Here is a 24,602-nt window from a genome sequence, read left to right on the forward strand (position 1 = left end):
GCAGTCCGATTGAACACGAGGAAGGCTTCTTATAAGGTAATAGAGAGCGATGAAAAATGTAGTACCGCTAGAGGTGTGCGAGAACCCGAAAATGTCGGTTACCCTGTAATTGGGACAGGCCGGAAGGGCATCGGATCGAAACTAATCGGGTTCTCGAAAAATTCGGGATTTTTTATCATATCGAGATTCGCGAGAATATTCAAGAATCCCAAAATTTGTATGCCTGAGCCATTTAAATATTTTATTTAATTTTGGGAGAGTGCACCTGTTTCCTTAACCCCTTGACATGCAGATAGACGTCTTGGATAGGTCATTTGTTTCTTATGCCAGAAAAATATTGTTTGATAATAACAGCAAATATTAGGAACTTGTCTATTATCATCCCTGGAACATATACAATTTAAATAAATGGTACCTCCGATCAATGGTACTTTTGAATTTCATTCGATTCGAATGTCAAGGCGTTAATCATTTTTAAACAATGACGAGTATATTCGATAAAAGCAGAGCAAGTGCAGTTGCTGTAAAATTGATTTAAATTATAGTAAAATATAGAAAATTTTTCTAGTTGGTTTATTTTGGAAAAACATATATTTTCATTGTCTAAAGATTCATTATTCTTGAATTGAGTGTTTAGATTAATTCACATACAAACAAAAAATAATCAACATTTGGAATTAGAAATATACCAAATATAATATTGTATACTCAATATATAAACATATTTGTATACTCAATAATCATATATTGGAAAAGAGACACTAGAAATTAAATATTCATTTTATTTTTGGAGAAGAGAATGATATCACTGTTTCTCGTGTTTTGCCTTCTGTTTGTTAATGTCTTGTGTTTTATCTAAATGTTACTTTTAACTGTTACTTACTCTTACTCGTCATTCCCTGAACAATTGTCATCTTTGTTCACTTAAGGATTAATATCATAGCACTCGTGCAAAAATGCCTGTACCTGAAGACTTCGGCCCTTATTTTCGTCGCCATTTTGTAAATTCCTTTGTATGTCCTCCTTTCTCACGAAAACTACGGTTTTCCTTGTCTTATCCAACTTATTCCACAAGATCTTAATACAAGTAAATGCCCAGCATCTGAAATTACGAATACACGAAATTAACACCATTATTCGAAAACTCTGTGTTAAGCATTGTTGTAAAAAATCGTTTACGCTAACATTAACTTCAGACAAGCGGGGCACGGTATCAAAACCTCAGATAATCGTATAAAGACATCCATAGACCGCCGCAAATACTTCGTACATAATTCATGCATCATAAACAATGTAACGTATCGAAATAAATGTACTTATAGCTTTGCATGTTTTAAAATTATAGAAATTCAACATACCGAGGATCCACTGTGCAAGTGCTTTGAACATCCGAACAAACATCGCACATTCGATATATTCGATATATATTCGGACCTGTGCGTTCGATTTGATATCGAGTGCGACATCTTCAGGCGATCGTTGCGCATAGTGCTCCACATATTACCGACAGCAGTTAGACAGTACCGAGTCAGAGAAGAAACTTTTATTGAATCCGTTAATTTTCGAGTTTCCAACTTATAGGACCTTGGATACAACGTATTGCCTCCCCTTACATACAGCATTTCCATCGGATTACGTTCCAGTCAGCGATAATATTTCAAATGCCGACAAATCGTAAAAAAACGTTAGCAACGAAATCATTGTCGGTGATTTAAAGGTAAACTCATTCCCATAATTTTCTATGTTCCACTGGATAAAAGAAGAAATATAAACTTTATGTGGCCAGTCGAAAACGTTGTAAAACGCGCCAATGTTTAAACCATAGTGCTGTAGAAAACTATATCTGTTTCTGAAATACAATACACGAAAAAGTTATATAATCAGTTTTACTTTAATATTAAAGTTATTAGATAATTTACTTTAATATTACGTTATTAGATATTTTCATTAAAAATTTATATTTGAAAACTGGGATTTTAGTGTCCCAGGTATAGTGCTGCCCTCTAGTCTAATTTTTAGCCTGGACCAGAAACTGCATCATTAGCAGAAGATTCCAAACAATGCCAGAGTGGATGGTACTTCTTTCTATCTAGGCTCTGATCCAGCCTAAAAGATGATGCAGGTTCTAATACAGGCTAAAAAGATGATGCAGATTTTGGTCCAAGCTAAAAAGATGATGCAAGTTAGTGTTCAGGATTCCTCCGCTGAGTGGCGCCACATATAAAGTCCGGCAAAATCTGCAAACAGCGCCATTCCTCGTAGTGGCGAAACGCCCAAGCTTGTGGTCGATTAGTGTTCGGGATTCCTCCGCTGGGTCGCGCCACGTACAAGTTCCGACAAAATCTGCAAACAGCGCCATTCTACGTAGTGGCGAAACGCCCAAGCTTGTACCCGATTATTGTTCAGGATTCCTCCGCTGGGTGGCGCCACGTACAACTTCCGGGAAAATCTGCAAACAGCGCCATTACCTCGTAGTGGCAAAACACCCAAGCTTGTAGCCGCTTAGTTTTGGATTTTCACGGCCAGGTGGCGCTGGCGGCACCAATGTCGGCTACTCGGTCGGTAACGTTTGGCTAACAGTTTGAGCGTTTTGCCGCTATGGTCTAGTGGCGCTATTTTCAGATTTTCAGGAGCAGATGATTCCCGCCGCGTATTGCACTACTCCCTATGGGAATATCGGCAATAATCATTTGTTCTGTTCTTTAGGGGCTGAGGAGATGGAAATGAGAGTACTGACGCCTGGGACTTTAGTGTCCGGCTAAAAAGATGATGCAGGTTCTGTTCAAGGCTAAAAAGATGATGCAGAAAAGTGGGAACACTAAAACCCCGAGCGTGAGCACTCTCATTTCCTCTCTATTAATACTTAGCTTTCAAAATAAGAAATTTACGATTCACATATCTCGTCGCTGATGCAGTGCTTTTTCTTTTGTCTACAGTTCTGAATTACTGACCGTAACTAGCGTAAGACAATAAACGTGCACTGCACGACGACGAATTCTACAATTGGTGATCCCGACGTGATTTCGTCGTCGCGAGAAGAAGACACAGAAGAAAACTTTCCTATCGGCGAACGCGTGTCCGCCGGAAGGGTTGCCGCCGAAGGGACCTTTGTAGGACCTTTCTGGGATATGTCTCGGACATATCTGAGACGTGTGTAGGGCATACGGACGTTATTTGGACGTCCCTGGGGCGTACAGAAGGTCCGGTACGGACGTCCATGGGACGCCCGGGTGCTATCTGGGATTGTGCAGAATCATTTATAATAAAATATGCATATTTATTTGTGTATACTGCTTCAGCATACAATTCTTCGAAAACGGCAGTGACTTGTTGATTGCACTTTTCGTGTCTCCTTTCATTTTATCGCAAAATTTAGGGTAACATTTATTTATTCCTTTGCAATTGAGGAATTTCTTTGTTGCAGTCTTAGAGATCTTTCAACTCCTCTTTCATATTATTACATATTTTTCGAAAGACACAAAATATATGTACATTTTGTACAAAGTTTTATAAGAAGAATTATAGGGACTTGGAGTCGCTCTCGTTAATCTCCTCGCGTATTAGTTTCGCCAAAATGGACGTCGCCTGAGAACACAAAGAAGAGATTACACAAAACAGAATTTCGTTTAAAATTTGCTTCGCTAAACGATCGAAAACGAAATAAGAAATCGAGAAAACAAATTAAGGAACCTTGTCGATTTGTTCTGGAGTCGAAAAACTGAAAGCAAGTCTAAGATGTTGGTCAGGTTTCGAGGAATCACAATTGAAGGCGTGGCCGGGAATGACGAATATCCCGTGCGAAACGCATTTCTTGATAGCTAACTCCGTTACATCTTCGATACCAGTTATTTTTAACCAAACGAACATTCCAGCGTCGGGCACATTCCACTCAGCTAATCCTGCAAATTCATTTTTTAGTGTGAGTAAAAATAAATGACCGTGAACACTGTTATTTGCGGAATTTTATTCATTGAAATGTAATAAAAGCAAAAATCAAATAAAAGTTTGCAGATTTTATTTAACCCTTGTACACTCTGCAAACATAATTTCGTGAAAGACTTTTGGTTGATGTTCGTTCACTACCGTTTTAAACTTTAGTTTGTCTAGCTACGATTTATTTATTCGTCTCGTATTTTAAAGAAATACTTGAATACATAGTTTTAACATTATGCTGTCTTTATATGTAAAACATTTTATAGCTGGTAAAAAAATATAATTCGTCTATAATTAACACAGACTGAAATTGGAGTAACAATTACTACTAAAAAGAAACGACGATTGAAGGACAATTACCCGTAAGATTTTTTTGGAGCGAAGCCAACATAATATCTCGTCTTTCCCGATAAAATCTTTGGATACTATCGAAATGCTGTTGCCACTTCTCCATGTCCCATGTCTCCAACAATTTGTACAACAGCATCTGCAGAAATATTGTTAAAAATACCATTGTAAATCTTTGATAAATCCTTCATAAATCTTCAACCTTCAAACCTTATTCAATTTTAAGTTTCTCGAGTACAATCAAGATTAATGTATGGAATAAATTGGCGGTCGATGCGCTGAAATACCTGTGACAACGATGAAGCATGAAGACACGAAGACTCCATATGATAAACTAATTTTTTAATAAATTGCTTATGAGCTGAGACAACGCCAAGTCGCAGGCCAGAGCTGAGAACCTTGCTGAAGGAATCCAAACGTATCACGCGACCATCGGTGTCCAATTCGAAGAAGGTTGTAGGCTTTTCATCGCGAAAATGGAGGAAGTAATAAGGGTCGTCCTCAACGATGAGGAAGTCATACGTTTTAGCCAGCTCGTAAACCTCCCTTTTCCGAGAGTCGGACAGCATCGTTCCCGTAGGATTAGATCCCGTCGGATTGACATAGAGAATCTGAAACGAATCATTGTCTAAAATTCGTATAATTAACACGTTGAATGCCGTAGCGCAGGAATGGGCATTTTTGTCTCAATTGAGACAAGAGAGTCCCCACCATAGCACCCACTGTCCCCTTCCAGTAAGTGCAGTTACGTTGGTGGGAGAAGTAGGCGTTTGAGGGGCCCCTACCGTGCCCATCACTGACGTAGAGGCACAGGTGACCGACGCTATTGAATTAAAAACGATCGTCGGAAAATTCGTACCACTGAATTTCAATTTAATAATATTGAAATCGACTACTCGTGAAGACTTCATTATCAAGTAACTCACGATTGTTATTAATAACGCTGATAGTTTTATAAATGAAAGAGGTGAAACTACTGTGAAACGCATGTCATTCAACGCGTTAAATATTTGAAGAAAAGTACTGTTATATTATTTCCAACTTGTTACAAACATTAAGAAAATAAATGAACGCCTATGTGATTCCAATACCTTGAAATGAATGCAGACAATTTTTATTTTGCAAAAGAATCCTTTCAATTTCAAAAATTCTTGATTTTTCTGTGACAAGTTCCCGGGTTTTACCGTCTTTTAATTTTGCATGTTTACAAAAATTTCGAGCAATGGATTTATAGCAATTATAGCCGCTACTAGTTTGGAAAACTAACATTGTTAAATTAGTAACGACCACGCGCCACTTGAACATGTCTAAAGTCGTTACGAACCGGCGAGTTACACATAAACCTTGAAGCCACTGGAACGTTTTATCCCGTTTGTGATAGCAGAGCTATAAAATCCGCGATTAATTCAGTCCGACGTATATACTCGCACGTAAATCGTGGCGTGAATGATATTACCCCTATCGAGTCCATTAAAGCACATGATATTGATTTACGACCACTTGTTGTTACGTCAGATAAAAACAGACGAGATTATGCAGAGCGAGGTTGAGAATATTACCACTTATAATGTCATATTCGATCTAACAAAGTAGCAAAAACATAGAATTAATAATAGAATAATTTCCATACTACCGTAGAATGTACATACACGTACTTTCAATCGTAATCCTCACATGTAATTAAAATTATACTCGTCTCACTTCTCTCGTTATTTATGTTACATCTAGACTGTGGATTTTATGCATTCATGACACAAACAAGTAAGAAAAATGTATTACAGAAAATTACAAGAATTAATGAATCGTTAAAGATTTTGACTTAGCTGTTCTTTTGCAATTGATGTAGAAAATTTAGATTTTGCATGAAAATCCGCATTCTAGTCATATATCTATTAAGTTTAAATTATTCTAAATACCTTCGGCATTTTTTTCCCTTCTTGTAGTCTCTTCTTGCAAATTTTTGCAATTTCTTCAGGAATTATTCCATTCTGGTCTTGCGGGATTTCAAGAAACTCTGGTATCATGGGATACAGCTAAAAATAAAAACGAAAGATTTTGTGAAATCAAAATTTGTTGATAGTAATCGAAGAGTATTTGCAACTCCGAACTTTTAATACTAAATTTCCCATTCTTGAGAATTTGTCATGTTTAAACCCATACAATAATATAATTGGACTCAATTTTAAGGCTTGCACATCGGCAGATCTTGATGAAATTTTGGGGGAACGTGGTTCTTGCAAAAATATTAGACGCATATTCTTTTCAGTGGCCATCGTTTGCATTCAAGGGATGAAAACAGCCCTCAAAGTTTGTGATCCGTATTTGATCGCATATCTCGGGAACGATTGGAGCTAGAGGGATGGTTCAAATGGCAAAGTTGTGTATTTTTCTAGAATCGGAAATTTAGTGTTCAAATACTTTTTGAATCCACTGTAAGTATTCACCGCGTTCAGGATTCCAGAGTAAGTTGGTGCTTGAAGCATCACGGGATCTCCGACATCCAGCGTCATTTCAAAAACTATGGCGCACCCGTGCATCGAGCCGGATGTAAACATCACGTCCCAGTGGTCCTGCTTTGGCTCGTACCAATAGCTTTGGAACTCTCTCATTTTCTTCAGCAGTGGTAGGTATCTTGAAGAAATTAATGAACCTTAGAATATTAACACACGAATATTTCAAGCGAAATACAGCTAAAGCGAAGTCTCAAACAGCTCTCTGTTTTTTAAGGATCGTGAAAGAAACGTGATTTTTAAGAATTTTGTCTGAAAATATTCGATAATCTTTTCTCTAAACGAGTAAAGGTACATACAGTACCTTAGTACCTGTAGTACTTTTATACTCAGAATACGCCAATCTATCGAAATCGAGCATAAAAAATTGGACACTCCATATAAAAAACAAAGGTGACCTCTATATCTTCTCTACACCTCCACTTGTAAGAATATCATTTATACCATATTATGTAGTTCCTTAAATCCTAAAACTTCTGTAAGTAACATTTTCTCGTATTGTTTGAAATAACCAAGATATTCAAGTGGACAGAGGTCGTGGGACACACTGTATATTGTACTACTAGCAGTAACTTTTCGTAGGCATTTGATTAAATTGTGCAGCAGAAAATTACAAAGTGCAAAGAAGTTAATCGTCATTTTATCGAAAGGAAAATGAACAGAAAATTCGATAGATTTGCTTTGGCAATGTTCTTATTTTCAAGTAAATAGAACATAATTACCCCTGAGATGGGCCGTATTGGAGCGACCATCCCAATTCCTCCCCCGTCAGATTCATTTTGCTGCCATCTTTGTAGCCAACAGAAATTTCTTCGAACGGGAACGTTTTGATATTCGGCATTCCATTTGCTAAACTGATCCCATTTGGAGTTTCCAAGAATTTTTTCCCTAAAAGTGTGTCGAATTTTATACAATAAAATTAACAAAAATTTCATTCATTTCCGTAAAGTTCGTTATCGCATCGACCTAAAACGTACGGACCTAATAGGTCATTCTGATAACCTTTTTTCGTTTTTAGATATTGTTATAAATATATCACATATATCTGGGTTTAATACCTGGATCCCATGATATTGACCATATTTAAGGTACCACACAATTGTCATAATATGGATGCAACGGTCAACCGTTCGACCGTCACCTTCACATGCACAAGAATATTCTATAATTATATGCTTTCACTAATAATGGACTTCCAATTGAAATACTGTACTTGCTATAATCCAAAGCTGCTAGTCTGTGTTTAGAATTTGATCTAAACTTGTGCATAAGAAACATTCCCTTTTTTTGATGTTCTGTATGATATGAAATTGAAGCTGCTATTTGACAAGGACCGAGATTCGGATAATATTAATCAGATTAGATAATTCTTATGATATTTCTAATGCTATATATTAAAGTACAAGATATGGCCATATATGTTATCATAATAAAACTAGTATATTGCGAACCTCGAGCATGTCGCAAAATATTATTTAGATTTAAATAAAGTCGCCAGAATGGTTTAAAAGGCCGTGCGTTCTAATATTATGCAAAAAAGAACTTTCATCTATGATACCTCGAAATCTGATTGTCAACTCAACTTAAAAATTTGAGCGATTCGTGTCGTGACGTAAACTATCATTTGGCACAAGAATTAGAGCTAAATTCGGGGGACCCAAGAGGGGTGACAAAGCCCCCTCATTTATGGACCACCACATTCAAATCATGGTAAAAATTGTGCAAAGTCTAAATAGATTCAATTATGTCATTTTTATTAAGCAACGCGTACCAGTCGCCGCTATTGCTCGGTAGAGTAATTGTCAAAAACTTTTACCGTTCTACTAACAATAAGTATACAAGTTCAAAGCAGTACAGATCATTCTTACCCCACACCCGGAGAATGCTAGGCTTCCGTCTGCTGGAGAGCTTCGAAATGAATCGCGAGCAGTCCATGATTAATTTGTAGAAAATCTCACGTTGATCACGTTCACTATAATTCTCTGCAAACTATAAATGTAAGCTCTGTACTATATATTTCTGACAACGAGTCGTTCGGCAATTCGCGACGCTTTAGTTTATATGAAATCAAATCACCGAATCCGCGTCGGCCTCTAATTGAAAGCAACCTTTACTTCAAAGTTAATTTTAACTCACGTTAATGAAGCAGTAAATTCTAATCACGTTCTCACTGCAAGAGCGCGACCGAGCGACTGATTACCTATACTATGCAAACAAGAATTATCGTGTTATCAAACCTCGGGTTATCGTTGTAAGCAGCTTTGGATGTAAACCCTGTTCGATTGGCCGCGTAGATTTGCTACAAGGATGTCAGTAGACAACTTTTCGAAGAAAACTGCTGAAACGTGAACATCATTAGAAATAATTTTTCCAATAATCTGCATCTCAGTTGTACAGTGTTGCATGGTTGCTCGTATAATCTAGCAAATAATATCGAATTGCAACATTAACATTTCTGTCAAGTCATGATAAAATAACTCTATAAAGATACCGCAGTCAATAACAGACAGAATCGACTTTATCGTATATGTTCGCATAATTTTCCGTAAACTGTCGATTCCTTTTGTACATTTCCGTATGATATGAGACGACGCTGTTCATTTCGAAATAAGAAACTCGCTATCCCCTCTTCTTCTTCTTCATCCGAAATACGACGAAAGCCGGTCCCGTGCCATCGTCTTATATCGAAAGAAAACTGTAATGAAATATCGGCGTGGGTCAGAAATGACTCCGGCATAGGTGTAGAACTCGCAGGAGTCCGAGGGTCCCTTTAGGGAGTCTCTCTTTCGTGGTAGAAGTGTTAAATGAAAATCACGGAAGATATTGTTTCAACATTTTATGCTCAACACGTACATTTTTTTTTTATTTCGGTATCTGAAAAAATAGAGATACGGCGAAGGAAACGAGTGTTCTAGTATTCGTTCGTCGAGAAACAATTGTTCGGTTCGGAGATCGTAGGGAGTTTTCTTTTTTGTTATAAACAGTGTTAAGTCGGGTACATTGTTCCGGCGAAACGCTCCGCGACAGTGTTGAAGTGAATTTAGAGGGGCACGGATGTAGAAAGAATACTTTCATTGCTGTTAGGCTGCGGATAGTTGCGCAATCGTGCCGGCGTACTTTCAATTTGCGAGAACAGAATTAGCATAAGAACTTCGACCAATCAAGAACCATTCTCAGGAGCACAAGTTTCGTTATCAATTCTCACTGTTATCTTTAGTCTTGTTCATTACATGTAATTGTAATTGGTAAAAATTCAACAACTGATAATTAAATGTAGGAAGAGCAATAAACGAATTTTTAGTAATTTATCGTATGTCTAGCGAACGTTTCAAATAAACGATAATACTGACAATTATGATAATAAAACATTTTGATAAGAAACAAATTTACTGTAGGGAAATTGTTAATTCATAGACATTTTCTTTTCTTTCTGGTCGTGTCGAAGGAAGTTCTTACTTCGTTTGTGAAACCCTTAATTAAAAAACATAATCGTTGTACAATTTTACCACCTTTTTCATACGAGCCTGCAAAACTGAGAATTTACGTAAACATCCGCAGTCTAATCACTATAGTAGTACATGCTGGTGTCTCGACAACCATACACCGGAGTATCAAAGTGTAATCCGCTAGTTTTTATTCAATGTTTCCGTTCACTGCCATTTTACCAAATTTTATCAAACAGAAAAGATATGAAATCGTTGAAAAATATTAAACAACATATAGTTTCAGTTACCCCAATTTTTTAAATCATCTGTCAGAGTATAACGTATATTCTTTTTTACTGTTTATTTAAAAATTCGAAAAGACGTAACACAAATATTTCACAAATTGTTTCGAACTTGTACGAATTGCTCTTTGGTCTAATTCTATTCCACGTAGGGTAAGGAACACAATTTCAGTGGGCGTACCAATTACTGTGCCTATATTAATTATACTTATTTTTAAAACATAATGAATAATAAAAAAGAGATACATAACATATATATTAACTGATTCTTAATGAAAAAATTTAATATCTCTTTTTCAATATTCATTGTGCTTTGAAAGTAAGTGTAATTAATATAGGCACACTTAATTGGTAACCCCACAGTAATTGGGTCCCTTACCCTAGCTAATGGACAGATGCAATTTTCTGCGTAAGTGTTAAGGGAACATTGAATCTTTGATACATCCAAAAGAAAGTGTATCATTCTCGAGAGTTTCCATTGAGTATCGAAATACTTTTTCGTTTTGCTACAGTCTTCAGTGACGATTTTCTGCTCAATCTCCACGGATAAAAATATATTTTCAACGAAATGAGAAAGCATTGAATATCCTATCGACTGTCTCGATTTTTCAATTAAGTAGACTTTAGCATTTTCCACCTCAAAACAATTCGATAAATATTAACACCTAAGGCTCAAATATTGTATAACGAAACGTAAACATTGGAATTTTAACCATTAATTGGCGAAGCAATTTATAATGCACCTTAATGTCCTTTAGAGAGTAACATTTGCAAGAAGCGTTCAAACTAACTAACAATGTTTAGGAAAACGTGCGACGCCCCACAAAATTTAAGTTTATGTTCAATCATAAATAATTAACTGTATATTTCAAATTGTATTCACAATGAAACATGTTATTAACTCTTATCTGGGCTCACTGATGAACCGAAGCGCACAAAGTCAATTTTAGATTGTCCAATCTTGCAAATTGAATTTTAAATGTGAACAGTATGCTAGAAGTTCAATTTCCAATGCTCCTATCGTTTCATACATTATGTAAAAGCAAAATATTCAGAGCTTCATCGAGTTATACAACTTCTTTTGTCGTTTTCATTTGGGCTTTGCCAGGACCCTAGTACACCAGTTACATTTCTGAAAAGTATTATACCAATGTAGGGTTAATTCAAAAAGTTCATAAAGTGTCAGGAGCACTGTGCCCAGCCGGTTGATGGTTAAAATGTCCATTGTAAAATTTAAATAATTCCAAAACGGAAACGACTAGATACGCTGATGGAGTTTCTCGATTTTTGTCGTTGACCTAGCCAGTCGAAATCATGTTGTGGAAGCACTGAAGACCGCAGCAGGCCTAAAGAACGAACGGAGAAGAGTATCCAGTTTGCAAATGGACGACCGTTGACTTCCGGAAGGTAAAGCTTCACCAGAGGAAGGCGCCGCGAAAGAAACCGATAGCAGGAAACGGTGAAAGTTTTCTTCATCGTACTTCAGGAAAGACTTTGTTTCGACCATTACGAAAGAGTGATGGAGCTCCTGTCCGCGATCGTGACCTTCATCGTGATCAAAATCGTCTCATCATTTCTCTCGTTTATTGTTCTCGTTCGTCTGTTCGTCTGCATTCATTTTTCTCTCGTTCTCTTTCTCTCTATTCTTGTTCTAATTTACACACGATTTCTATTGCTTCTTTTTATTGTTTGTTCGTCCGTTTCTCTCGTCACATTTAAACAATAATTATCTTTCCATAGCTCTTTCGCTGATTCCTTGCAGACGACGTTCGCTGTTTGTGTTGTTCGTTTCTGAACTCTGAGTTAGAATCACGACAACAATGATCACCGTTCTGACCATAATTATCGTTATTGCAACTACACTCGGACGACCGTGATGGCGACAACACACATCGTCGCTGCATGGTTATCTATGTGGTAATGGAAGAAGATCCGGCGGAAAGGCACCGAGAGAAGTTGTCTCGCGTTGTAACGTGATTGTTGAACGTGTGATCGGGTTCGCGTTTATGGTATTTAGTCGGAAGCAAAGTAATAATGCTAATCAATGACAAGGAGAATTTTCAATGCAGCAGTGTGTGACAGACGGCTGAAAGGCTAGCTGCGCGAGCGAAAATGACTACGATAATCACTGTCGAGTGTACCCTCCATTGTGAATTGAAACCAACCAAACTAATTGAGTTAACCAAACGAACAACAAGAAAATATCAAAATTTAAAAACAGAAAAAGTGTAAGAGGGATATAAGGTAAGAATATTTGACTTCAGGAAACACAAAGAAAACGTACAAAATAGTTTCCACAGTGAAAATAGTCATTTAAAACCGTACAACGAATAAGATAACAAAAGTACAAAATTTCTTTCCTATGGTTTAAAAATACGTTAAAAAATCGCAATAAAAATTTTGTAAAAGTCGAAGAATTGGAAATACAATTGTCTTTCTTATTTAGCAGGTTTTTCATCACAGATTGGAAACAAAATGAAACGTTCGAAGAACAGATGAGGCAATGATGACAACTGCTAATTTGGTAAATGCTTTGTTAGCGAAGCTGAGCAAACGCGACCCGATCAACGGAAAAATGTTCGACTATGTAATATTTGGCTTCGACCTCTAGTTTTCTATGCACGCGTACGTGCGCACCCCATTATACACACACCTACACACTCAGCCACGCGTTCACCATCCACCGTAAGCCGTGTCCACCATAAGCACGTGTACACACACACGAAGGATTTCTGCTTCTTTCGATTGGCAGTCATCAATGCGTCGTTAATTAATCGACCAACTAAGCGCGAGATGGTTATGAATTAACCAAACTAGACAGAATCTTCGGAGATCTTGATCGGGCTGGAAGATAAACTGAACGTGTTCGAAATTTTCCGACTGAAACGTTCCGGCATCATTCTAGTTAAACAATCATTTTCGTTTCGAGGAACCGAATGATCAGACATCTTTCAGCATATGCGGCTCACAAAACCATTGAAAATGAATATATTAAAATAGCAGCGAATTTTTGCGCATTTACAACGTAATTTAGTATTGAAATCGTGCAAAAGGAAAAGTGTAAATTTACATAAACGTCCGCAGTCTGCAAACAACACAACAATTTTGTACTATCAATAAAATATGAATGATCGTTCGATATTTTGGAAATCAACGAATCATAATGTTTCGTGCATAGACTGCGGATGTTTTTGCAAATTCAAAATCCCTATGAGCCCCTCGGACGAAACGAAAGTCTGTAAAAATTGGTTAACCTTTGCCATGTTTTTTTCGGTACAAATGCAAAATATCCGCAGCCTATCCAGAAAGTTTCGCTCTCTAAATTTCCGACCGGTTTAATCTAATTTTACCTTTAATTGCGCATATCATACGTACATACACAGATACATCAGAGTACAAAAAAAAAGAACACGAATAACATGAAAAGTCGAAGTGCTTCTCTCTTCTTTCTCATGTTTGCACACGCACAGCTACTTCAACGTCTGTTACGAACTTTTGATTTTCTCTTTGGTTTCTTGTCTCTTCTCTTCGTCATTTTGCCCTCGTTCTCCTCTGAAACGCGATTATGAGCGTAACACGTGTCGCGTTCGCCATTTGCGTCTCCTTTGTCTGTTTCTCTTTGCTCTCTCTCGGTACGAAAAAAAAAAGGAATTCGAGTTCTCTGTTGATTCTGTTTTGCCTCTTATTTACAGTATTAACTATCGAACGCTAACATTTTTTTTCTCTTCCTCTTTTTTTTTACAATAGTTCGTTTCAACGATTATCTTTAGTCTGTTAGATTTTAGTTGCTCTGTCTCCTTTTACGTCTTAGAAGTTACTATACAAACATTGTTTGGCATTTCCGCGATTCTCCACGCTCGACGCCATCCTCCTCCCCGATTATGTCTGTCGTTCCCGCGAGAACTGGACTTCGTTTCCCAGAAATGCTTCTTCGCTTTCTATTAATTTCTACACCTAATTGCGACTGTCTTTTCAAGTCCGTTTCCACCCGTTCGTTTTTGATCTGGAACTCCCTACCTACCGCTTCCCTCGAGTCAACACAGCTTCAGATATTTTACATTTTTCTTTCTCCCTTTCTGTCCGAGCTCTTCGTCCTGGACTTCTCCTCGGTTAATTTCTTCGCGTTAGAATAATAACATCAACTTGACACCGACTTGAAATGTTCTTCTCTTCTAATAGTTTAAACTTATTTTAGTTTTCTTTCGCGCGTGGCCTCCTTCCCACCGTCTCTTTCCCGAGATATTTCTGTCCCCGTTTTTTTTTTCTTTTTTCGAGTAGGATACAATGGCCGACGAACCATCGTGAAATTTGCGAACTCGCGAATTCGCCAATTCACGATTTGTCCGTTCGTGGCCTTCGCTTCGGAAGGGTTGGCGTTTTGTGCGATTACTGGCCCGGCCACGAAACTAATCCCGCTGACACCTTCCGGCATAACTAAAATAATGTTTCCTGGGACCAGGCGGGTGGATTCGACGGCAATGGCGCCGGTGGCGGTCTGTGTCTGAGCTCGATGGCTGGCGAACATGGCGGAGTATCGACGCTGCTTTGGCTGCTGGTGCTCGTCGACGCTGTCTGAGACCTGTTGGCAAAGGTGACAATTACAATTCTGCATGTATATTACCCCTCTGTCGCAAAAGACTGCGTCTTATCACCCTCTTCTGCGTCCGGGATCTTCAGATTGCGGATCTTTGTGCAAACTCGAAGACTGTAGGTCCTTGACCATTTAACGGCACAACAAAATTAGGAGAACGTGTCCTTGTCTCAGCAGTAATTCAATTTATCAAGGTTACGACCCTTGGCGACATACAGCCCGTCATCTTCTTTGAACGCATAAAGATCCGCAATGATATTTTGCGATTTTTGTGACGATTGTCATGTAAGTGCTAACATTTTATAGTCAGAAATTATTAAGATAGTGGGAGGTTCTCGAAGATAATAGATACCTAGAAGTTTCAACAGCCGCGCTGATGCTGCGACAGGCCTGGCAAGGTTTCCCTCCAGGTCGTCGTCTGGGCACGCATCCTGCGCAACCATCCCACTTTTCGACGATCTCCTTCTTCCTCGAGGGAACCCGAAGGAACCGTCGAGAACTGGGCCCAGGTGCTTCCGAGTCGGTCGAGAACCCGGACACCTCGTCCTCCGTGTCTAGACACTCTTCTTCGTGGTCATTGTTTCTCAGGAAGACTGAGTCGGAACCCAACGACCTTCTCAATCGCCAATATAAATCACATTAATCATTTGCCCTCAAAGCAGATATGATGTTTTATTTGTTCCGAATTAGTGTTTTCAATACAATATTTTTAAGAATTCTGATTCCTAATCTTTGCACAATATTACAGTTTTTCGCTTTCAACATACAAAATATTTAAAATGGCTGACTTTACTTCAGAAAACCAGAAATTTTTAACTTTTCTTTATGTAGTCCTGTCAATTTTGGCAAGAAAATGCCGAAAAGCCAAGTTTTCATTCTAGGAGATCAGTAATTCAAAAGTTATGCGTTTGTAAAGATGTGCGATTTTCACCGTTTTTGACAGGCAAGGACGCCGCCATATTGGTATGTGTTGGGTTCGCTGTCAAATCTACGTTATCGACATCACCGCGTGCTTGTGCTGCCATCTAGCGGTTCCGCTCGTTAGACTATACGAGACGCTAGATAAATACCAACATGGCGGCGCCCTTCCATGTCAAAAATGCTTAAAATCGCTCAGTTTTAAACACGCATAACTTTTAAACAGTAAATTCCTAACATTAAAACTTGGATTTTCGATATTCTCTCGCCAAAATGTACAGGATTACATTAAAATAGTTAAAAATTTCTGGTTTCCTAAGATAAAGTTTAATCTTTAAAATAGTCAAACCTTGCACATATTAGATGTACAAAATAAATTCGTGGCCCTCACAATCAGTGGCAACTTTATTTTCATACTAAAGATTTTATCCACCAAAGCGATGATTCAGTAATTCTTTATAAGATGGAGCAATTATTTTCGACAGAAGAAGATAGTTAATAGTTTTCGATAGTTAGCAAGTAATCGACAAAAAGAGGAATGGCCCACGAATTAATTTGCAGACGAAGTATTTTCGTTGCCTGCATAAGGTTTGAATCGAATTGATTAAACAGCAGCAATGCTCGGAGGTCTGATATTGATTTGCCGTCAACCGCGATGGATTTGCAGGCTCTTCGCGAAAATGAGAATGGAAGTAGCATACCTCGAGTCCGGTTCCGGAGGATCGACACTGCCCATGGAAGCCAATGGCGCCCTTTTACCGGTAGGTCCAGCGAGCAGGAATTCGTTCGCATAAAGACCTGCCTCGCTTGTGCATGGAGAAAGCTCTGGGGTTGGTTGGATTACCTGTTCAAGAATTCGAAGTCGGAATGATATCGATGTTTCCATAAAACGTACAGCGCGGCTCGCGAAAGTATCCGAACACGTTTGTGTATATTTGCAAATTGATACGAAAGAAAATAACGTCTCTGAACGTAGACTGAAATTTTTACATACGAGGTTTTGTTTTCTAGAAAAACGATTCTGAAATGTCGAGCACGCGAACTATTGAACAGGTACAATGACATTTTTTCATAGGAGGCTTTGTTTCCCAGAGAAACGAGTTTGAAAAGCCACGAAGCGTCCGTGTGCTATTGTACGGGCGATGTCTGATCATGACTGGCTGTATCCACTGGAACGTGTTCAGCGAATCTTCGAGTTCGATTTTCTGAGTGAGGCCTACTACGAGAAAGATGTTACACATGTCACATGTTATATTTTCGGCTTTATTTTTTAACCTTCTTTCGATTTTACTGTGAACTCTGATATATTCCGTATGTCGCGAAGAAGTTTCATTTCGCATGTTCACGATTGTATCAACAAAAGTATCTTTACACGGTGAGAACCGTATTGGAGGCCGTATAAACGTAAATAGAACTTGTTGTCAACCGTGTAAAAATAAAAAGCAACGTGTTAAAACCGTGTAAGCAAGATCCAGATGTTTAACCTAATCCTACTTCCAATTTGTTTTCAAAATTGTCTGAATGTTCTCGTTGACAAATAGCGAGATTACTATCGCTCTACTCTTTAGAATAATTATAAACTGATTTACATTTGAGGCATAACAGCATGCGTTGAAACTGTGAAGTACAACAAGAAAATATTCAACATTCGGCGAATACTTTAACGAGCACAGACGAATGCTCGTTTGAATTTCAATTTTGTTGGAGTGGGTGCCAAACGAGCATTCGTTCGTTTGATTTAAACGATCATAATAATCTGAACACGTATAAACGAACAATTTTCGTTCCTGAAGTGTCAACCCTCGGACTCCTGCGAGTTCTAGGCCTGTGCCGGAGTCATTTCTGACCCACACCGATATTTCGTTAGTTTTCTTTCGATATAAGGCGATGGCTCGGAACCGGCTTTCGTCGTATTTCGGATGAAGAAGAGGGGATAGCGATTTTCTTATCACGAAATAAAAAGCGTCATCCTTCATCGGAATAAAATTGACGGTTGCTCGAGCTTATCCCCACCGCTACGGGTCAGGAATGACTCCGGCATAGCACACGGAGGGTTAAAGGATAGTTGTCAGCATATTTTACCTGAATATCAATGGGATAGTAAAGGTCCCAGGGTTCGTCGTGGGCAGCGTGTTTCGTCACGTACGTAGGATGAAGCGACAGACACGGTACCGGCATCGCAGATCCTCTCCTCTCGAGGTAGCTACTTCCGGTGCTGCTGCAGGTCACCGAACTGCATCTCCTTTGTTCCTCGGGAGGTACGAGATTCGGCTGCTTCGTTGGCGCCATTAACAGAGCCTCGTAGCCACCGCCGACCGATGCGAAACGCGGTCCAACCCTCGGCGAGTGGGACTGACTCACCTTCGACACAAAATTGTCAATGTCACACTACGATAGTAACCAACCCCCCAATCATCTACGCAAGGTCTGTGCAAATTCTAGAATCCCAGAAATCCCCGAAGAAATTGGGTTCCCGACAAAAATCGACTCTAAATTATTTAACCTATAAATGGCTCATGCAACTTAATCAGAGGCAAAGCACAAAATTCTTAATCAATTGTACAGAAATCTCGAATAAAGGTATACGTTTTACAGTGTTTACTTTGTCCCAAATGCCTAGCCGATAAAAGTCCCAGAACTACCCCCACTGCCGCGGGGTATATCCCATGAGGGGCTTCGAACCGAGGCCTCTAGAGCTTTTACGTTTGGCGTGGATCAAAGAATAGCATCTCCTGGCAGATATATGTCCCTAGCTAGACCCGTGTTTTGGACATATATCAAGTGAGCACTGTATTTACTGTTTTTACACTGTATTTACTTTTGAAAAATTCGCAACGTACGCCCTTCGTCCAGACACGCATTCATTTGTTTTAATGACTGACCTCGACGCAAAGCGACCGCCTAGGACCCCGATCCGGCCTCGGTGGTAATCTAGCGATGGCTTCAAGGGCGGCTGCGAGCGCTCTCTCCTCAGCTTCCTCTTCGGCTACCGCTGCAGCCGCTGCTGCGGTCAGTCTTGGATCCTCTAAATGCTTGTTCGATTTACACCTGCGTCACACACACACACACACACACCCTTGTCAATAATTGTCTTCTCGAATTGTTCCGCTCGAACAGTTTGCAGCTTGTGAAGAGAGTCCGCGTTGTTATTAGGTTGACGACCTCTTTTACGTTAAGCTTCGCTTAAAATTAGTGGATAGTTTGTTTAGAAAGCACAAGATTATATCAAATTATATATTATATTATATAGAATTGTATAAGAGCGAAGAGGGCCGACAAAGCCGAGTGACAAGGCGATATAATAAGTAATTAATAAGAATAAATAATTATGTTGACGTAAAAATAATTTCAGTTTTGAAGCATCAACTTGAAAATGATACTTATACACAATTGTTATCGTCAACAAGAAACGAGTCTATCTTGCCCACTGGCTTAGTTGGTCTGTTGGCTTAAAATTTTGGAGATACCAAACGAAATCTTTGAAAAGGTACTAATTACGTTTCAGGTTTGTGCAGATGTTGAATATACGGTTAACGCAGCGTTTTGATAAGATTTGGTGTATAGGAGAGAAGTGGAGCGGAGACTTGCCTGCTTTTGTAAACGAGCAGAAGGATCATAAGACCGAAAAAACCACCGAGAGTCGCTGCGATTCTGACCCCGGTCATCACGTCGTATGTTTTGTAGAATTCAATTTTGAGTTGCTCTCGCTCGCTGAGGGTCGGCGTCGCTTCCGGCAAGAACGTCGTCGAGTCCATCCTCCTCGTCGTTACGTTGCTTACGTTCACGTTGCTGCCTACGACGCTCCCCATACCTGAACAAAAACAATCGACAACTGATCAGATCGTGCCAACACTCATTCACCGATTTTTCAAACTGTTTACAACTTCGACGCAACTTTCTTCGCATCTCTCACATGAAAGATCTTAGGGCCTGGGGACTGATACAGCTTAAAACCTTGGAGTTGACATAAATTGTATTACCACCGTTTATGCATATATTCGAATTCCCGAAATCGCAAATTTTCAAACTCGATTTTCTCGAAAAAACTATATTCCTTATTTTCGACTAGATTTTGTGTGAGGAATCATCCCCTTGCCGGTTGTACCACGATTTCCCAAACACCCTGTATATTTCGACGACTCAATTTAATTTTGCAGATGATCAATCAATTTTTCGATCTTGGAAAGTGGGAGAAATTCAAGTATAGAAAGTCTAAGACTTAGGCTACTTCAGACAACGATGAAGAATCTACAACCCCAATTTATCCCTCGCGTAAAAGATCCTAGCGTTTGAAGACTGATCTAACTTGTAGCTAACCCCTTACCCTGCATTTATTTATATTTCGACGACTCGGTTTAATTTTGCAACCTTGGAAAATGTGAAAAATTCAGGCAACGAGGTCAGAGACTTAGACCACTTCGGACGACGACACAGAATCTACAACCCCAATTTACCCCTCGCATAAAAGATCTTAGCGTTTCAAGACTGATCTAGCCTGGAGCTATGCCCTAGGGTTGACATAGAATTGTGTTACCCAGCATTCATTTACGTTTCGGCGACTCGATTTAATTTTGCAGGTCAGTAAACAATTTTGCAACCAACGAGGTCAGAGGCTTGGGCCGCTTCAGCATTAACAAGGTCTAAAAACTGGCAGAATTTTCACTAACAAGCTGAGAAATAATTTTTTAACTAGCCTCGAAAATCAATTTTGATTATCCTGTTCGGATAAACGAGGTTCTCTTTATCCGAAACAGGGACAGTGTTCACAAAGTCGGAAGAGAATGAAAAATTTCGCGAAGACAACAGCGAACGACAAATTACCCCATTTTTCCCGGTCAACAGATTAATCTTACACATTGTTAATCTATCTTTCCAGCCGTTAATAAGTTCATTCGTCAACGCGTTGAATTTATGATAAAAATAGGCGGAACCGTGTCTATTGTCTCGAAAATCAGCATGAGAGCGAACGACCGTCATTGCGCACGCAATCGCCTGGTATTTCTAACCGCGTTTGCACCGTGACGTCTCGGTTCGCTCGAGAGTTACAAATTGTTGCAGAGGAAAGCTCGCGTGATGTGCATCGCGCGCGTCACGTTGCGTCGCGTCGCGTCGCGTCGTGAGCAGTTAAATACGTAATGCGGCCGAGCGCATGCAACATTGACTCCGGATCGATGGCGTCGAAAAGTTGATAAACTGCAGCACTGTTTCTAACTGTCCGAGGCAAGAATCGTGGCACATCCCCTTCTGTTGTCTGCGTTCCTCGCGGGAACACGTCCCCCGAGGAATAATCTGTACTAGCGCGTGTTCGACTTCTCGTCGCGCCCGTTGATCCGGAAAACAACGTGCACGGAATAACAGCCGTTGTTGCGTCACACACCTAACGATCTAACAGTTTTATCAAGTCACCGGAAGCGCACAATTTTCGGCAGAGTCCTTTCGGGTTTCTCTATTCAGCTTCTGCGGTAGACTCGAATCCCACGCGATTCAAAAATCGTTTGAAAAGATTTTGTACATCTTTTGTAGCAGAAAATGTACATGCTTTTTGAACAATTTCTTCGACATTTACTGCCTCATAAAATGTATACAGGCTTTTCGAATCATTCTTTGATCGCGCTGTATGGGGGTCTAGTGTATTTTCTTATGTACCAGTATTTATGAGACTGTTAAAAATTAACGGGGTGTGTATATAAATACTGTTGAATATAGCAAGCAATAAAAATTTGATTACAATGGCGGGAAATGCCGGAACACATTGCAACAAATTTTTTATCGTTAGATCATTCAGTTTTTCTGTAATAAATTCCGGAAGATGGCCCATTTTTAGGCGATTTGATGAAAGTGGAGATTTGGATACGGTTTCACTCATTTCTTAATAATGAATGATGTGAACCTGTTGGTATGCAATAATGATATAAGAGTAAAATAAATGTCATTCGAATTTAGTATTGGCAAGAAAGATGTCTTTAAAAATCGTCGTTGCTTTGACAAAGAATATCGATAGTCTTCATTTTATAATCGTTCCAACTTTGTTAAATGTCTCTAAGTAAAATGATCGACCAAGAAACAAAATGCAACATTGGGACATAACATTATAAAAGAAAACACAAAATTTTTAAGACAGATGCAACACTCGTAACATCAAAACTTCCCGCAACAACAACGATTTAATGGGAAATGAATTTCATTGGCATTTGTAAGATTGATGACATTAATGGCTGCTCTACAAGCACATAAATATTAGCAGCTGCTATACAAGCGAACTAGGAAGCAGAGACAAGTTCGATTACGTCCGAAGACGTAGCACTAACAATCCACAAGTGTTCCAGACTAGCATCGATCTGTCGTAAATTGCTATAAATTTTCCATTACTCTAACCACTAGCTGCCAACGCTAAGTAGAGGAGCAACATTCTTCTACCATTGATAAGCACTTGTTTAGCTTCTGAATGGCGTATAGCACGTTTACGGCTGTAACTATTATTTCACCCACAATATGAAACCCCCTGCTGTTGAAGTGTGGGAAACGTAATTGTTTAGAAAGTTAACCTTTTGCAGGCGAAACTTTTTTGGGATATTAAAAATATGTGACTTGCAGAGCTAGATATAAAAATCGTAAGTACTACAGAGGGCAAAGGATCCAATTACTGTACTTATTTTTAAAGCATAATGAATATTAAAAAAGAGATACTACATTTTTTCATTAAAATCAGTTAATGTGTTATATATCTCTTTATAAATACTTTTTAATGTTCTATGTATTTAAATAGTTAAGTTATTTGCTTGCAACTTCAGGGGTTGAATAGTACGTGAGTCTGGTGCAATCAATATGGCGACATTCATTCTCAAAGGGTTAATAATTCTTGCCTACGATTTTCAGAGTTATTAAATTAGGTAGTTGTAATATTCTTCAGATTTGGAGTACGTATGTTTTCAATTTTTCTTTTATAATGTTGTTAAATTCTCGGAACAATTATGCTCGTCCTGATTTTTCTCGTTCCGTGCGTATTATTATTACCTTTTTATTCTTTAGCATTACCTGCTTTTTCATTTTTCATGCAAAGCGACCGAATCAATTTTTAGGCCAAGTCGAGTACCGAGAGTAACGATAGTTTTCCAGGATCCTCGAAACGTAACGAGACGAGAACTATCACGGGGCGGATCTTGCTTTACCACGGCTCTTCAGTTCGTTAAAAGAAAGAAATTTTGCTCATGTACTGGTTCGATGATCAATGCGACGAGCGACAGAAACTCACGAGGGAGCGGCGCGCAACGATTTCATAACGAAAGCCAGTGTGCAGCAGCACGGTTAATGAGAAATCAGATTGAATTCCGTGAAAAGGAAGAAACCCGGCGGAAAGCGATCGAGTTAGCTCGTTAGTGGCGCTGAATTTGTCAGATTTAGTTTCCATTCGACGGACATGAAACTCGTTTCTGATGACAACGGGGGAATTTCTTCTCGTTCTCCAATCGTTTTAACTATTTGTTTTTTTTTTTACCTTTTCTCTACCACGGAGATAGCTCTCATAATTGTTCAGTACCCCTGACAAAAAAACTTAGATCTGCATCCGAGACGATTTGAAAGCGTTAAGTAACCAGAGACGATTTTTTTCGAAATTTCATTGATCGTGACTGTTGGAAATTGATGGAAAATATGTAAATATGAAAATTTGTCTGGATACCAGCTTGAGATTAAATTTTAATGAAATTCGAGTTACGTACACATGTTTGCATAAACATAATCCTGTCGAAAGTATCGAATGCACTTGTTTCTGCATTAAGGGCGTATGCACATCGCAATCTCTTCTGAATGAGACTTAATGCTTGTAATTGCTCCGCCGTATCTCTTCCGTGCACATTTTCGTTACACAGCATCTTCCCCAGTCATTTTAATCGACTTTAATGTAGCCAGAGAATTTAGCATAATCTTTCCACGTTGCATCGATTGCTTTAACTCTTTACGTCCTCCGAGTTATGCATAACACCAGGTTTTATTAAAACGTTGCCACGATCAAGTGCGTATCGATTTTTAAAACATTTAATTCAGCTTGAAGCAACGTTGAGTGCATTTATTCAGTGCATTTTCTTGTGCAGAATTGCGAAAAAGTGTGTGACTATTAACATATCTTGCGCGGGCACTTTGCCGCCAAAGTCTTACCGTGTTGCATTCATTCTTGCAACGCACGTTTTGTATTTTTGCAACGCATGTCTATCCGATTTTATTGTAAAAACATCACAAAAACCCATCGATAACAATAATCCATCAATAATCCGTGAAAAACGATTTTAGTCGCTTCCCGCTCAAGATGTGTTAAAATGAAATTTTAGTCAGGCATGTACTTTTCCCAAAAAAAAAAAGAATGCAAGTATTCATTAAACTGGCATAAATTTTTCTTGCCATTTGTACAAGCAATAGTATTTTAAATTTAGCATTATTATTGTACAAGGATTTAGATGTAGAGAATGTTTTTGCTGTGAAAAATCGAAACGAGAGGGTGACACCTTTTTTCATGTTGTACAAATTCACGAGTGCCATAAATGCGCAAAGATTCGCGCACCGCTCGTTAGAATAATTCTCT

The 24,602-nt window shown here is 38.8% G+C and overlaps 2 protein-coding genes across 4 annotated transcripts in view; both read right to left on the bottom strand.

Annotated features, from left to right (window-relative positions):
- Positions 1 to 3,262: 3,262 nt before the first annotated feature.
- LOC143363023 (kynurenine/alpha-aminoadipate aminotransferase, mitochondrial) lies at positions 3,263 to 9,136 on the bottom strand. 3 transcript variants are annotated; one of them, XM_076803601.1, is made up of 9 exons: positions 9,029 to 9,136; positions 8,660 to 8,780; positions 7,514 to 7,679; positions 6,726 to 6,912; positions 6,198 to 6,314; positions 4,569 to 4,892; positions 4,294 to 4,420; positions 3,691 to 3,899; positions 3,263 to 3,585 (listed from the first exon to the last, which is right to left on the bottom strand). In XM_076803601.1, exons 2-9 carry the CDS (start codon positions 8,724 to 8,726, stop codon positions 3,520 to 3,522), a joined length of 1,263 nt encoding a protein of 420 aa, XP_076659716.1. In that variant the 5' UTR covers positions 8,727 to 8,780; positions 9,029 to 9,136; the 3' UTR covers positions 3,263 to 3,519. The 3 variants fall into 3 exon arrangements, with proteins under 3 accessions (XP_076659716.1, XP_076659715.1, XP_076659714.1); XM_076803600.1 differs by lacking the exon at positions 9,029 to 9,136 and adding an exon at positions 8,928 to 9,005; XM_076803599.1 differs by lacking the exon at positions 9,029 to 9,136 and having other exon boundaries at positions 8,660 to 8,994.
- Positions 9,137 to 10,129: 993 nt separating this feature from the next.
- The window catches only part of LOC143362976 (uncharacterized), a 54,713-nt gene continuing 40,240 nt past the window's right edge, over positions 10,130 to 24,602 (bottom strand). Inside the window, exons 4-9 of the mRNA XM_076803543.1 lie at positions 19,616 to 19,838; positions 18,910 to 19,075; positions 18,110 to 18,388; positions 16,729 to 16,871; positions 15,462 to 15,722; positions 10,130 to 15,097 (exon numbers count right to left, since the gene is read on the bottom strand). Of these exons, the coding sequence (XP_076659658.1) occupies positions 14,953 to 15,097; positions 15,462 to 15,722; positions 16,729 to 16,871; positions 18,110 to 18,388; positions 18,910 to 19,075; positions 19,616 to 19,838 (1,217 nt within the window). The 3' untranslated portion in view covers positions 10,130 to 14,952. The remainder of the gene's footprint in view (positions 15,098 to 15,461; positions 15,723 to 16,728; positions 16,872 to 18,109; positions 18,389 to 18,909; positions 19,076 to 19,615; positions 19,839 to 24,602) is intronic.

This window comes from Halictus rubicundus, chromosome 18, assembly GCF_050948215.1.
Source record: "Halictus rubicundus isolate RS-2024b chromosome 18, iyHalRubi1_principal, whole genome shotgun sequence".
NCBI classification, from domain to species: Eukaryota; Metazoa; Arthropoda; class Insecta; order Hymenoptera; family Halictidae; genus Halictus; species Halictus rubicundus.

Excerpts from the sequence above, each read along its gene's own strand:
- LOC143363023 (XM_076803601.1), bottom strand. The coding sequence starts at position 8,726 with ATGGACTGCTCGCGATTCATTTCGAAGCTCTCCAGCAGACGGAAGCCT. Across the intron at positions 7,680-8,659 it reads TAGCATTCTCCGGGTGTGGG|GGAAAAAATTCTTGGAAACT; the intron begins GTAAGAATGATC and ends ACACACTTTTAG. Across the intron at positions 6,315-6,725 it reads ACTCTGGAATCCTGAACGCG|CTGTATCCCATGATACCAGA; the intron begins GTGAATACTTAC and ends TTTTATTTTTAG.